The sequence below is a fragment of the Coregonus clupeaformis genome, chromosome 8 (assembly GCF_020615455.1).
Source record: "Coregonus clupeaformis isolate EN_2021a chromosome 8, ASM2061545v1, whole genome shotgun sequence".
Lineage (NCBI taxonomy): Eukaryota > Metazoa > Chordata > Actinopteri > Salmoniformes > Salmonidae > Coregonus > Coregonus clupeaformis.
The window spans coordinates 25,145,161-25,160,928 of record NC_059199.1 but is presented as its reverse complement, the minus strand read 5'-3'; the positions used below and the strand labels follow the sequence as shown (position 1 = coordinate 25,160,928).

Sequence of the window (15,768 nt, the reverse complement as noted above, 5' to 3'; positions counted from 1 at the left end):
TAAGAATACATGGCCATTAAGGCCGGATCGTTTTTCAAGATGTTTGTATGTTTATAGATGATCAGCATGTTCAAATAATAATCACTGTGGTTATAGAGGGTGCAACAGGTCAGCACCTCAGGAGTAAATGTCAGTAGGCTTTTCATAGCAGAGCATTCACAGCTTGAAATACAGTATATGCTGGTCTAGGTCAGAGCCATATATAGAGAGAGTTGGGCCAATGTGGTTTCTGTCAGAACGTTCAGAGAACGCCACTTTCTCCTCCACAGCCGTTGCTAAGTGATAATTGACGCTTCGGTGTTGTGCTCTAGGTTGATGTTTATTGTGAAAGCAGATATGAAATTTGTTGAAACCACAACACAGTACAGACTTGGAAACACATTATCCCGAATGCTAATAAATAAAAATGTCTGTTAAATTCACTGCTCTGTTTTGCTTGTTTACAGTGGATCATTTCATAGGGAATTGTAGGAGGCGCTCTCGAATTGTTACATCATCAACATTTCAAGAATAAAGGCACTAACATGGCAGCCGTTCTAAAACCTGGCCGAACTCTCTATACATATGGCTCTGGTCTAGGCTGTTTTTTTCAGCAGGGTTGTCCTTGGTTATATTTTTATATAGGACTATTGCACATGATGATGATGATGATTGTAATAGGAATATCCAGGTGAACAAAAGAGAAGAGCAGTCACAGATAAAGTCAATCATAAATCAATACAGTTTAATACAAGTTGCAACAGGGAGACAACATCCAGCATAGAAGCAGAGAAAATGTCTAACAGGCCTCTTGGAGACACGCCCATTATATTCTAATCAGACAGCACCAAGTGTACTGTAAACACCAGCCCGAGATGCTTGTAGGAACTCAAACAAAAGGCAGTAACTTTGTCAGCTGCTACATAATCACACAGTGTTTCACAGACTACAATAATAATCAGTGTGTCCTTGGTCCTTGTACCTCCAGTCTGGCGTCAATCACTTTCAACAGATTGAGTTGAATCCATAACATACCGCATCTAGTCTAGTGACCATTACAAACAGAACACTGGAATTCATGTGTATTACATAATGGGAAAATACATAAAAATGCTAAACATTGTGTTAATCACTCTAAACTGAATAAGAACTTTATTCATCTTAAATATTCCCATTACAATTGATGATGATGAAGATGATGACAAGTGACACACACAACTAAGTATTCCGTTTGATTTACTCCTTCACACAAGATGGCGTACTAGCCTGAGCATTTTAGTGAAGTGAAATACTGCCTACCATGCCTGTGTTGTGCCATGTCACAGTCACAAGGTGTATTGTAGTCTGCTGTGTCCAGAGTAATAAAACCATTGAGACACCAAGTCAACATTTCATCTGGACTTTTTTGCCCTCATAAAGTTCCTAAAATTATAGAGAGAACAATATGAGACTTCATTGTAAACTCATAACCAAGGTGGAATTGTTCACACATTTATTACATGAGTCATCAGATTGTGGTCTCTAGATAATCTTCTTTCAGGTCAACTGAGGTAATCTATTTAGTCTCACAAAATTAAACAGATTTCCATGGTACCAAGTTACAATCAATAACATACATCACTCTGCATGTTGTCATTTGTCGGTGTGTGGGTGCGTGCACGCGTGCGTATCCGTCCCAAAGACCGTATATGATCCGTCCATGTGTACGTGTGTGTGCGTGCATGCCAGTGTAAGTGTGTGTGTGTCTGTATATGTATGTCTGTGTGTGCGTGCGTGCATGCACGTGTGCACATTCGTCCCAGAGACCGTATATGATCCGTCCATGCAGACGTGTGTGTGTGTGCATGCCTGTGTGTGAGTGTGTGTGACCTTTCACTGTGCCCCTGGGCTCTGGGGCATGTGTTAATGTGTGAACAGTCCCAGCCCCCAGCAGCAGACCACCAGACCAGAGTCACGACAGCCTGGAGAACAGCTGATGTTCTCACCAGCATCCAGATCAACACCCACACCGGCTAGGATAACAACAACAATCTAAGGTAGGTAAGGAATAGTGTGTATGAGTTTGTTTGTGTGTGTGTAGCCTATGTGTGTGCATTGAAGCCTCATGTAGTTCAAGTAGGATCCTACTCTGCTAGGTTATATCCATTTGTTAAAGAAAGTTTGTTGTCATTGTGTTTTGGTACATTGTTATGTCATTAACAAGGGACCCTATATAGATATGCCTACGCATGTAGACAATACCCAATTTGGACTAATTTTCTCATTCACTTTCTCACTCACTCTATTCTCTTTGCTGGGCTAAGAAGCATAGACTGCATTCCACCAGTCATGTGGTCCGGCTGATCTGAGTCACAAGCTGGGAGAGAGAGTGAAAGAGAGAGAGAGAGATTGTGGGGTGGGGTGGGGTGAGTGTTACAGAAGGGGGTTGCAGTTCCGGAGCGACCCACTAGGTGTCATCCTCCAACAACCTTAGGCACCTCCTCACTCACAGTCGGGACTAATCATCATCCTATTGGTGTCACCTGTGTCTATCGGTTCACCTGTGTATTTATGCCCTCACTTCCCAGTATTTCCTTGCTCAGTTTTCTCTGCTAGTTTCTCTATGTCCAGCAGTACTACTCAGTGTCTGATCGGAGATCTATGTACAGGTACTTGAGAAGTGTTCTCCCTGTTTCGTTATTTGTTTCAGTCTTAGGTAGTATTTCATATTTTGGCTGTCAGACGGTTTTTGGAGACTTATTTGCTCCACCTTTCTTTTATCGTGATAAGTCCCTTATTTTGTATTTAGGCGTCGGGACCACCAGTAAAGATCCTTGTTTCACCATCTCTGCCTACTGCCTACTGTATATCCTGCACCGCACCTGGGTCACACCTCACCCCAACCCTTACAGAAAACTGAGCCAATACGGACCCAGCGGAGGCAGCACAGTATCGGAGCGCATTGGCAACACAGGGAGCGATGCTGAACCAACACGACCGCAGCATGCAGCAGATCACCGAGAATCTCCGCCAGCTGACGATCACCGTGCAAAGCCGGGTGGACACCCGACCAGCCCCGGCAGCGGCGTCTCCAGTCTCGCCTGCGACATCGCGGGAACCCCGCATACCACCTCCGGATAGGTATGAGGGCTACAGGGAATTCCTCACCCAGTGTTCCCTGCTATTCAGCCTTCAACCCTCCTCATTCCCGACGGAGCAGGGCCGGGTGGCCTACATTATCACTCTGTTGACAGGTCGGGCCCTTTCCTGGGCTACCGTGGAGTGGGAGAGCCAAACTCCGGCATGCTCCGACTCCTACCAATTTACCCGGGAGCTACGCAAGGTGTTCGACTCCTCTCGGGTGGTGTCGTGGCACGAGGCCGGGAGGCGGCTCACGGCCTGTCGGCAGGGTGACCGTTCGTTGGCGGACTACTCCGTGGAGTTCCGGACCCGGGCTCGAGAGGCAGGATGGGAGGAGGCTGCCCTGGTCGTCCTTTACGCCCAGGGGCTATTGGAGGACTCGTCGAACTCTCGGTGCAGGTAGACAATCGGCGTCTGCGCCAGGGACGTTTCCTGTACTGAGGCCAGGATGGTCACCACTGCAACTATGCCCGGAGTAGCCGGGAAACGGGAGGGCTCGCTAGTATCGGGAGGGGTGCTATCGAGCTGGAACCGAAACCCCAACTCCAGAAACTCCCAGACCTTTCTCCCCGTCAGGGTTCAGTGGGCCCGCGCTGCGCGTCGGGCGCATGCACTGGTGGACTCTGGGGCCGCGGGAAACCTGATGTGTTAATGAGGGAGGCTCCGCCCCCGTTCTGTTCCGGTCTTCACCGACCGCTCATCAGCCCAAACCACCGTCCCAGACCACCTACCAGTCCTCACCTCTTCCCCAGGTCCCGCACTCCGAACCGCCTACCGCCCTAGCGGCGGTTGCCACCAGGAGGACGGCGGCTACAGACTCTGTCACCGGCCCAGACCTGGCAGGCATTCCCCGGGTATTGGGATCTGGGGGAGGTGTTTAGTAAGAGGCGTGCCAAGGGCCTACCTCCTCACAGGCCTTACGACTTCTCTATCGATATCCTGCCGGGCACCATTCCCACACGAGGGCGATTGTTTTCCTTGTCCCAGCCGGAGACCCTGGCCATGAGGGAGTATATCGATGAGGCACTCGTCGTGGGGTCACATCCGTCCCTCTACCTCACCCGTGGGCGCGGGCTTCTTCTTCGTGGGGAAAAAGGACGGTGGGCAGCGGCCGTGCATTGATTACCGGGCGCTCAACGACATCACGGTTAAGAACCGCTAACCACTCCCCCTGATGACGACGGCATTCGAGTCGTTGCTGGGAGCCCGGGTCTTCACCAAGCTGGACTTACGTAATGCCTACAACCTGGTGAGGATTCGGGAGGGGGACGAGTGGAAGACGGCTTTAAACACACCCAGTGGACATTATCGGTTCACCTGTGTATTTATGCCCTCACTTCCCAGTATTTCCTTGCTCAGTTTTTCTCTATGTCCAGCAGTACTACTCAGTGTCTGATCGGAGCTCTATGTACAGGTACTTGAGAAGTGTTCTCCCTGTTTCGTTATTTGTTTCAGTCTTAGGTAGTATTTCATATTTTGGCTGTCAGACGGTTTTTGGAGACTTATTTGCTCCGCCTTTCTTTCATTTATTTAAGTCCCTTATTTTGTATTTAGGCTTCGGGACCACCAGTAAAGATCTTTGTTTCACCATCTCTGCCTACTGCCTACTGTATATCCTGCACGGCACCTGGGTAGTAAATGAAAGAATACAAGGGGAGTCTGGTTTCAGAGGCATTGCAGTGTAGTTGGATGGGAAGAGGATCATATAGTTGTGAAGGAAAGGGTTAAAGCTTCCAGAGAACGGTTGAAATGCTGTAACTGTATTAGAGTGAATGCAGGTGGGTAGGAAGCTCTTGATCATGTAATAGACTCTACATTGAATAGTCTCTGGTGAGTTGTCCTATTAGTCATGTGTCTTTCTTGATGTTCAGCACCTCACTGTCACTGCTAAACATTATGATTCTGTGAAATTGTTTTTATCTTTAATAACCATACCTAGAATTTGGAATACAGAGGACATAGATAAAGAGGAAACACTAGGGGAGTACTCAGCCAAGCGGAAGCGATTGGTTCTTGCTTAAAATGTTTTGCTATTCACTGTCATAAAACCTGCATACACAGACACACACGCACACACGCACACACACATCACATGGTTATACATAGCTACATACACTCATTCGCATAACGTTGTAGACATGCACTTTTCATTACGACACGTACACAGAAACGTATAGAGACAAACTGTTTCAACGTTGGCAAGATGTCACAACTTACTTACAGCAGGGAGGAAGTGAGAATAAGAGAGTCTATGCCTGAGAGAGAGAGAGAGAGAGAGAGAGAGAGAGAGAGAGAGAGAGAGGGAGAGAGAGAGAGAGAGAGAGAGAAAGGGTGGAGAGAGATAGAGGGAGAGGGGGAGAGAGAACTACAGTAGAGATAGAAGAACTTGAAATCAACCTTGCCGACAGCATTTGTGCAAAAAAATGTGTCTCCCTCTCTAACAAGCAAACGAGAGAGACAAAGCGGCAGAGGGAGAGAGGGAGGATGGGAGAGGGAGAGAAAGAACAACAGAACGAGAAAGTAGTGTCTAAAAATATAGCTGCTCTCTCAGTCTCTTCTCCATTTTCTGTCTTTCACTTTCACAGAATTTGTAGCTGTTGAAAAGAAAGTGATAATTTGGCTGTGTGTGGTGCGTTGAAGACAGCCCCTGTTGAGGTGCAGTATGTCTATCTTATAACTGTGGTACAGTTTAATCACTTTTAACAGAAACCTGTGAAGAGTGTAGCCTGAGAAAAGAGAAAAGATCACATTTGAAAGACAAGTATGCATTGCCATTCGCTACACTCGTGTGTATGACAGTACAATAAAGGTAAAACAGTCTACTTAACAGCCTACTCAGTCTACGACTTAAATTATTGTTTGAACTTGTGTTGAAAGTGCTGAATCTGAAATCCTTGGCAGTACAGTTTAATTATTCTGTTGGTTTCTCCAACACGCTGAAATAACATAGCAAAGCAATGTAATCAGTTCTAAAAGGAGTAGTGATGTGATTTTTCAGTTGCTTTCGAAACATAGGACACATCAAGTGCTTGTCTTAACTGACTTCTCCAAAGTTAAGCTTTGGCGTTTGACACAATTGCTAGATACATTTATAGTCTCAGAGGGGGGCTCTCGAAGCGAGCTTCAGCTTCAGCCCTTTGACATTCATTCTCCAGTAGAGTCACGGTATAATGAATCTCTTGTGGACAGATTCTGCGTATGCGACCAAATTACGCACGATTTTAGTTCTGGTTTACCTGAGATTACAGTTTAAGCTATGCCTCAGGAAAACATTATCTACTGAGGGAATATTTTGTCTCATTTTCTCAATTTCAATGTCTTTGTTTGTTTTGCATGCCACTGGAATGTGCTGCTTGCAAGCTGTAGTGTTATTACTCACTTCATAATACTGTGTATACATCACACACATACTGTATCTGACAACCTACGGCACATGGGAACTGGGAAGTGGGGTTGTAATCATGCCAAAGCATCTCTCTGCTTGAGCAACAAAGCTGTAGCCTGGTCCCAGATGTTTTTGTGCTGTCTTTCCAACTCCTATAGTCATTGTAGGAGTTGGCAAGACAGCACAAACAGATCTGGGACCAGGCTAATGGAACTGTGTTGCTGTGCACTGTATATCACACTGGCAGTCAGGGCCATTCACGCTCTTACTCATTTCCTCTGAATTATGGTTGGGGATTTTGATTAAACTGTATCACTGTTTTTGCTAGTTCAGGGTCCCGTCATCATGGATGAGATGGAGGACAAGACTTCTGTGCCTTCAGACGAGAGTGATGTTGAAGTTGACCTAAGACGATCATCCAAGATCCAGCCAGAAAACAGAAGAACTTCTAGATGGAGGAATGGTGTGTAGTAACATAGTACTATGGATAAGTCTGATCATGTGGCATATGCTGTTTGTCAAATCATTGTTTTTGTTTTGTTTCTCTTCCTTGTTCTATGTTTTGCCTCTTGGCAAGTTTTTTGGATAAACTAACCCTTTTCACAATGTCCTGCTTTTACCCATGTTCTTTTTCCTCTATACCTTTTTTATTCTCTCTCTGTTTTGACTCTCTCAATCACTCTCCAATTTTCATCACTGTTAAAATCTCTGTCAGAATGTGTTACTGTCAACCTTAACACTCTCCCCGCCCCCTCTTCCTCTATCTACCCCCCCCCCTCTCTCTCTCTCTCTCTCTCTCTCTCTCTCTCTCTCTCTCTCTCTCTCTCTCTCTCTCTCTCTCTCTCAATATATATATATATATATATATATATATATATCCCTCTCTCTCTACCTCACTTTCCGTCTATCTCTCTCTCTCTCTTCCTCTCCTACAGGTCAGTGTGTGCTGGCAGTACCCACCTCCTCCATGCTGAGCCCCAGGTTTGATCTGTCGCTCTGCAGGGCTCTGCTCGAGAGGGACGGCTTCCAGGTCAGTGCACACACGCATACACACACGCATGTGCATGCACACGCACACATGCACACACACACACGCACATGCACACACAAACACTCTTGCTCTCGCTCTCCCTCTCTCTCTCTGGGTGCCCACTGGCACTCTTTATTCTCATCCGTTGTGCCTCGGTATGTCAAGCAGCATGTCCACTTGTGTGAGGAGGTTAAACTAGAATAGCTCGTTATCTCACTTCCTCTCTCAGACTGTCTTTTGTCTCACCAAAATATAGGCCTACTGTTATTTTATCAATCCGAAAAGCTTTCATGAAGAAAAACATGACCCGTGCTAATGCCACAATCCTGAATTTATGAGCCAGCAAATGGTACCCCAAACACTTTATTTGCTAAGCTGAGGAATAGGGCTGGAGAAATGCCAGCACTCTTAAATTTATAGATAAAGCTTTGCATGCAATGACTGACATTCCATGAGATCAACATGATAGTTAAACATATTTTGAAGATATAGGCCTTAAATGACAACAAAACATGAACCATGAGTGAGGCCGGGATTCAATCCAATCGCTCCTTTTCAGCCATGCACCTTTTATTTGACCAGGTAAGTTGACTTAGAACACATTCTCATTTACAGCAATGACCTGGGGAATTGTTACAGGGGAGAGGAGGGGGGGAGAAATGAGCCAATTGGAAGCTGGGGATGATTAGGTGGCCATGATGGTATGAGGGCCAGATTGGGAATTTAGCCAGGACACTTGGGTTAACACCTCTAATCTTACGATAAGTGCCATGGGATTTTTAATGACCACAGAGTGTCAGGACACCAGTTTAACATCCCATCGAAAAGACAGCGCCTTACACATGGCAATGTCCCTAATCACTGCCCTGGGGCATTTTATTTAGCCTAGAGGAAAGAGTGCCTCCTACTGGCCCTCCAACACCATTTCCAGCAGCATCTGGTCTCCCATTCAGGACCAACCCTGCTTAGCTTCAGAGCCAAGCTAGCAGTGGGATGCAGGGTGGTATGCTGCTGGCATTGGCAAAGGCAATGTTTCCATGTTTGCATCCCGGCCTATCCTTATATTTTAGGTTATGATGGGATAAGACCAGTGTACTAAGCTCATGAGGCATTCTTAAGTTATGTTCTTCAAAAATCAGTATATATCATTAATTGGAATGACAATTGAACAGCAGTTAATGTTGAAAATGTGTTGTTGGCTAAAACATCACATCCAGGGGATGTTTTGTTTGTGTCAAAAAGCCATGAACCAAAACTTGGCACAGAAATTATGAGAAGAACACAGCTGCAGAGTTGATATGACCACTGGGTTACGTGGCAATACCCCTTATCTAGAATGGCTGTAGTGATGCACTTGGAGCAGAGTGGCTGCGTTGCTGAATTCTCTGGACACCTCTTCCCGACAGCTAAACAACCAACGCTCAATGATGAATGGAGAAGGGAAGGTGTCCAGGGGAGTGGGACTGGGGCGGAACAAGGCGATTACCTTCGGTCGCGCAGCATCAGACCTTTTGGAGCACAGCTTATACACACCCTTAATGAGGGAAGTGAGAAATAACATTCTTAAAGTTTTTGATTTCCTTATTTTCGTTTCTTCTTTTAGAATTTAGTTTTTGTTAGGTTCTGGAGCGAAATCTACAGATTAAACAGCTTCAGTAAAGGTTGAGGTTTATTTATGTAGGCCTAATATTTACTCAGAGATAGTGAATGTGCCACGTCTGTACATGATCCGCCTATGACATGATGCCTACCTGTAAATCAGATAAAAGGACAGGACCCACTTCAGCCGAGCACACCTACCTGCCTACCAGCCCAACCAGAACCATGTTCGTGTTCTTCTGTGCCATCTCTCTCCTCAGCCTTGCTTTGGATGCTGAACATGACACTCCTGACCAGGGTGAAGAGCTATCCCGAAAATCCTGCCACATGGGCTGGTACGACTTCAATGGACGCTGCTATAAGTATGTTGCCACACGACTGGACTGGGCAGACGCTGAGTCCTACTGTGTGACTCAGGGAGCAAACTTGGCCTCTGTGCACAGTGAGGCAGAACACCAGTTCATCAAAACCCTAATCAAGACTTTCGACCCTTTAGAGTTCTACACCTGGATCGGGTTGTCTGACATCGTTAGGGAGGGGAGGTGGATGTGGACTGACGGGTCCAAGGTGGACTTTACTGACTGGTTTAAATCAGACCCTGATGGTGGAGAGGCTCAAAACTGTGTGAATACAAACTATCAAAAGCTGTGGATTGATAATGACTGCAGCACGGGTTACGCCTTTGTCTGCGCAGAGCGTCTCTGCTAGTCAGTTGTCCGTCAAGATGGAAGGGCTGTCCCTGGCTGTCCTGGGACTTCCATCTTGAGAAGAAACCCTTTTTTCCTAATATTAAATAAACACCTTATATTGAAAATAATTGTTGCTTAAATTATTGCTTCTGGATTATACATAGAACTACAAAAGGTTTGTGTGCTCGCATCAGCTGTCTTTTTGTTTTGTCAAGAAGCTCTGTGGCACAAAACTTGGCACAGAAATTATGATAAAAACACAGGGTTACGTGGCAATACCCACTTTTGTGGAATGGCTGTAGTGCTGCTGCCTTTGTAGCACAGTTTATTCACACAGACACAGCGAGTGAAGTAAGTGATTTTTATGTTAAAGATCATACTCACACACACACACTCATACACGCATGCATGCACACACACACTTTTACAACCTTTTGACCACCCAGATCAAAGCACTCTTTTTTCCCCCTTATCTTTTTCCCTCATCTTGTTTATTATGTGGAATGCATTTTGGTAAAGTATGAAAGCCATTGCATGGAAAATTACATTTAGAATACATTATTACAATGTTTTCAATGTTTGGTTTCTACACTGTAGATTCCTGTAGCAGATTTTGAGACCCCTCTGGATATAGCACTGGACGTGCCCTCGGTCAGGAGATACCTGTACCTTAACTCTTCTCTCTTCCACTTCATCATGGCACCGGTAGGGTCCCTCAAAGTATTGATGAATAACTCAAGGGTCCATTTTTACATCCATTACATTATTCACACTATAGTGTCCAATATCTGTGAATCTTATACACCATCAGGAGATCTTATACTAATGTGTCCGGTATCTGTTCAGAGTTAGTGCTTGTTCTTTGTATGTTTAGTTTATACTGTGTATCATTTTTATCTCCCTTCCAGATTCTATATGTGGTGATATGGTGTGCTGTGTTCTCCACTCTTCACCTCTATCTCTCAGTCACTGACTACTGGGTCCTCGGCCTGTCTGTCAGTCTGGTCTCCATCTTCCTCACCACAGTCATCATTGTCATCCTCCACTATAGTAACAAGGAGGTGGGTGTTCAATCTGTTTATCAGTCTGAGAGCACTTAAGAGTCTTAATGGTTAGCCCACTTATAAATGCCATCTAATCTTTAATCGCAGTGCTAAAATTAGTGAGCTGCGGTAGCAACATAAATAATGCATAGATATTAATAGGAATACATCTGTGCTTGTGGAAGCAAATAAATACACTGCATGTAGATATGCCACACTCAAGAGGATTGAAGCAAAATATTCACAGACACTTTGAAACCAATGTGGTTCGTTATGTAAGTCGCTCTGGATAAGAGCGTCTGCTAAATGACAAAACAAAATAAAAAATAAAAAATGAATGTCCATAGAGATATTGGACTATAGTCTGTAACCAGTTTTAAGACCCTAAAACGTTAGATGTAGATGTACCTGTAATGTTTAATGGTCGTCCTACAGATAAACATGAACATTGACGTGCGACTCATCCAGGTGAATGAGAGGCTGAGCCGACATAAGCTGCTAGTGGGCGTGGCTGACTGGGTGCAGAACTGTACTGGAAGTCTACAGGTAGGCTACTGTAACCTGCACATACAGGCAGCTCAATCTGAGAAGGCAGACATTTTGTGTCAAACCTTTTTATCACTCTCCCTTTCTTGTAATTGAGGTTACTTCTAAATACCTTTGCTGTTTTGTTGTGGTATGAATAATATAATAATAATAATCTGCAACCGGATCCCTCGAACGATCAATTATGGCACTTTGAAGTTATATATCGATGTATTGATATGATAGTGTAGTTTCATTGTAATAGGTATTTCCAGGGTAACAAAAGAGAAGAGCAGTCACAGATAAAGTAAATCAAAAATCAATCTGTTTTATTATAAGTTGTAACAGGGAGACACCACCCAGCACAGAAGCAGAGAAAATGTCTAACTGGCTTCTGAGACAGGCCCTTTATATCCTAATCAGACAGCACCAAATGTTCTGACACATATGAAGTCAAAACGAAAAGGCAGTGACTTTGCCAGCTGCTACAGAATCACACAGTGTCCACAGAATGCCATTAATACAATACAATAGTGAATAATCAGTGTCCTCGGTCCTTGTACCTCCAGTCTGGCATCAATCACTATCAACAGATATGAGAATAATCCATAACAGGTCTAGTGACCATAGACCGGCACCTTGAGTGTCACAAATGGAACACTGGAAAATACGTGTATTACAGAAACTCAAAATGCTAAACATTGTGTTGATCCCTCTAAACCAAATATGTAATCTAAAATGTCCCCATTACATTATCTGTCTGTCCATCTTACTGTCTGTGTCTGTGTCTGTATCTGTCTTTCTGTCTTTTTGTCCCGCTCTGTCATTCTTTTAATCTCTCTCTCTCTCTCGCTCGCTCTCTCTCGCTCGTTCGCTCTTATCCTCTCAGTTGTTCATTGTGTACTGGGATGCGGCCTGCTGCTTGAGGACACTGACTGAAACTCTAGAGGAGATGAGCTTTGTCAGAGACGAGGCCCAGGTAGGTACATCATGATGTCACCATGTTCGCTCTATGACTCTGTTGATTTGTGTCTGCGTTCTCTTTGGCAAGGCTTTCAGTCCATGCTGTTTCGGGAAGGCGATGGGTTATAATATGCATACCGTAAAACTTCAATTAATAGCCTGGGAGTTTATTTGCTTAAATCACTGAACACAACAGGTGCTTATTAGAGACAAGATTCTATTTGAGCCAGGCATCTATTTCTGTAATGCACACAGCTTTTGCTCATTTGCATAGTTAATTGTTTAATTCCAGCATTCACTTCCAGCATTGTAATCAATTTCTTCATTTCCTGCACTAATGTGTTATCATTTACACACTGTGTCAGGTTTATTTTGTCTTAGTATGGCTCTATTTCCCCCCTCCCAATAAAATGTTTCCTTGACAGAATAATTACTCTCCTCTTTGACTGTGCATTTTCGGCAGTTCTTTCACCACTAGAAGGCAATCTGCCTATTTCTAAGGGTCTGGGCCCGGTTGCATAAAACACCTTCAGTTTTCCTTAAAGTTTCCTTAACTTTAAGGCAGTTGCACAAAACATTTTAAGGTGAATTTCCCCCTTAAATTAACTGAAAAAGTTAAGAGTACCCATGAGGTCCCTTAACTGCTTCATTCAGTATGGATATCAATGTAAACAGCATTTGTGGAGGTGAATGTTGCTTTCATCTGTTCTGGTTACAAAAGGAAAAACATCAACCAGCTAGCTACTTAGCTAAACAATGGAAGGTGCACAATCCACATCTACAAAGCTAGCTGGCTAGTTAGCTATAGCTACTCTGTAAGCTAGCTTGACGTACTAGAAAGTAGTATAAACAAGTTAAGAGAAAAGTAACTACAAGAAACATGGTTTATTATCTTCTGAAGCAATTTGGTTATTCTGTCTTGAAGTTCTATTTTGCTATCTCACAAAATTAAAGCGATCTCTTTGATGAGAAGTTTAGTCAGTGAATCAGGCCGTCTCCATGGTAACCCAATACTCTTTCTGCCATATGTGCCTTAAAACTACCGTAAAAACCCCTTAAGTATGCCCATACCTAAGGAAATATTTGGTGGGCTCTAAGCAACGCCCTTAAATAATTCCCTTATGTAAGGGACAATTATTCCTTAAAGTATACCCTTAAGGAAAACACTTGTACACCCTGTACTCTCGAAATTGTTGACTGTTTTTGTGCTTGCCAGTTAGCTAGCAGTACTCAGCTGTTAGCAGCCAATGGCTAGCAATTTCTTACTGGTGATAGAAACTGAAGATTGACATCATTTTTTGAGTCATTACTGAATTATTTAATGTAATAAATCAAACATTAAACCTCGTTAACAATTCAAGGTAATTCATGGTAACCTCATAAACAATCATTTACATGCAGCGTTTATTTGCTGAAATGTGTGCTGTCGCCCGGCTATTAAAGGGGACAGGCGGCTATTTGAGACTGCATTTAATTGAAGTTTTACGTAGATCGATACTGACAAATCTCTGTGTACTGTTAAGGAATTGTATGAGGCAAATTGAAATTAAACTGGAAATTGACAATAGGAGACATTGAGTATTACAGATTGTGTCTTAGGCCTATCAGAGGGTTTTATGTGGTGTATAAAGCCCTTCAATTGCCTAGTAAGGCAATCTTGTGATGTGTAATGATGACCACCATTCAGTGTTTCTATGTAGCACTAGCAGACAATGCAATCTAATGGGTTACCCCCACTTTTCACTCACTCCCTAGAAAAGACTCAATAAGAGAATGTCCCACCTTGTCCTGGTGACAGAGGTAATGACCTTTGACCCTGTGGCGGGGGGGTCAAGTGTTAATGAAGGTTCTGATGAGGAAAGGCCCCTCTTGGTGAACGATGAGGAGACTGGACGCAGCACCTCAACCAGCCAGAGGGAGGACACCAAACTCACCACTAACTACAGTTTGGTACCGGACCAAATACTACCAGCTCAGGTTAGTTAGAGAGACTGCTTTCAATAATACTTGTAATCTTATGTTATGATTTGGACTGCTCACTAAAGGATTTTTCTGTAGTGCAATATGTTGAACAAATGGTATTCGAGATCAGTGGAGGCTGGTGGAGGGAGAAATCTGGAGGACGGGCTCCAGCCACCACTGTCTACGATATAGCCTACCTACAGACTGCAGCATGTGTTCAATACAGTATTACTAAGTCTCTTTTGTTGTTCATGTTATCCAAACATATCTCTTTTTGCAGGCCAAAGCACTCCAACTTTTACTGACCTATGGTGCAGTGTATGTCAAGCTGTTGTTGTCTGAAAAGCTGCCAAACTCCACACACCGCCCCCTACGCTCCAGGAGGAATCACTGCACCACTGCCTCCGTTTGTCTGTGTCAGTATATCAAAACCAAGGTCCTACGATTATAAGACAGGGACACAGAAAAGCTTATTCATTCCACTTAATATGTTAGTGTAGGACAATATAATACTTGCACCGATCATGTAAAAATCATGATTTAAACCCACTGTTGTGTAAATTATTATGCATTAAATTGTACAAACAATAAATATATACACTACCGTTCAAAAGTTTGGGGTCACTTAGAAATGTCCTTGTTTTCGAAAGAAAAGCACATTTTTTGTCAATTAAAAGAACACCAAATTGATCAGAAATACAGTGTAGACATTTTTAATGTTGTAAATGGCTATTGTAGCTGGAAACTAGTTGAGTATCTGGAGCATCAGCAATTGTGGGTTCGATTACAGGCTCAAAATGTCCAGAAACAAATAAGTTTCTTCTGAAACTCATCAGTCTATTCTTGTTCTGAGAAATGAAGGCTATTCCATGCGAGAAATTGCCAAGAAACTGAAGATCTCGTACAACGCTGTGTACTACTCCCTTCACAGAACAGCGCAAACTGGCTCTAACCAGAATAGAAAGAGGAGTGGGAGGCCCCGGTGCACAACTGAGCAAGAAGACAAATACATTAGAGTGTCTAGTTTGAGAAACAGACGCCTCACAGGTCCTCATTTAATTAAATAGTACCTGCAAAACACCAGTCTCAACGTCAAAAGTGAAGAGGTGACTCCGGGATGCTGACCTTCTAGGCAGAGTTGCAAAGAAAAAGCCATATCTCAGACTGGCCAATAAAAATAAAAGATTAAGATGGGCAGTCTGAGATATGGCTTTTTCTTTGCAACTCTGCCTAAAAGGTTAGCATCCCGGAGTCGCCTCTTCACTGTTGACGTTGAGACTGGTGTTTTGCGGGTACTACAGTGAGGGAAAAAAGTATTTGATCCCCTGCTGATTTTGTACGTTTGCCCACTGACAAAGAAATTATCAGTCTATAATTTTAATGGTAGGTTTATTTGAACAGTGAGAGACAGAATAACAACAAAAAAATCCAGAAAAACGCATGTTAAAAATGTTATAAATTGATTTGCATTTT

General features: G+C 43.7%; 2 protein-coding genes across 6 annotated transcripts; both read left to right on the top strand.

Moving 5' to 3' along the window:
* The first annotated feature begins 1,912 nt into the window (after positions 1-1,912).
* On the top strand, positions 1,913-14,898 carry LOC121571462 (transmembrane protein 268-like). Of its 5 annotated transcripts, none has more exons than XM_041882933.1 (9): positions 1,913-2,015; positions 6,818-6,947; positions 7,420-7,514; positions 10,400-10,507; positions 10,711-10,863; positions 11,281-11,391; positions 12,260-12,349; positions 14,089-14,310; positions 14,576-14,898. In XM_041882933.1, the coding sequence occupies exons 2-9, from the start codon at positions 6,830-6,832 to the stop codon at positions 14,744-14,746; spliced, it is 1,068 nt and encodes a 355-aa protein (XP_041738867.1). In that variant the 5' UTR covers positions 1,913-2,015; positions 6,818-6,829; the 3' UTR covers positions 14,747-14,898. The 5 variants fall into 5 exon arrangements, with proteins under 5 accessions (XP_041738867.1, XP_041738863.1, XP_041738866.1 ...); XM_041882929.1 differs by having other exon boundaries at positions 6,813-6,947; XM_041882932.1 differs by lacking the exon at positions 1,913-2,015 and adding an exon at positions 5,460-5,754.
* LOC121571463 (galactose-specific lectin nattectin-like) lies at positions 8,473-10,382 on the top strand. Its single transcript, XM_041882934.2, has one exon. It carries the CDS (start codon positions 9,255-9,257, stop codon positions 9,819-9,821), a length of 567 nt encoding a protein of 188 aa, XP_041738868.1. The 5' UTR covers positions 8,473-9,254; the 3' UTR covers positions 9,822-10,382.
* Positions 14,899-15,768: the final 870 nt, after the last annotated feature.

What these genes read in the sequence shown, in the direction of transcription:
- LOC121571462 (XM_041882933.1), top strand. Translation starts at nt 6,830, where the DNA reads ATGGATGAGATGGAGGACAAGACTTCTGTGCCTTCAGACGAGAGTGAT. An exon ending in AACTTCTAGATGGAGGAATG is followed by an intron (nt 6,948 to 7,419) that starts GTGTGTAGTAAC and finishes CCTCTCCTACAG; the next exon opens with GTCAGTGTGTGCTGGCAGTA. An exon ending in TCCACTATAGTAACAAGGAG is followed by an intron (nt 10,864 to 11,280) that starts GTGGGTGTTCAA and finishes GTCGTCCTACAG; the next exon opens with ATAAACATGAACATTGACGT.
- LOC121571463 (XM_041882934.2), top strand. Translation starts at nt 9,255, where the DNA reads ATGATGCCTACCTGTAAATCAGATAAAAGGACAGGACCCACTTCAGCC.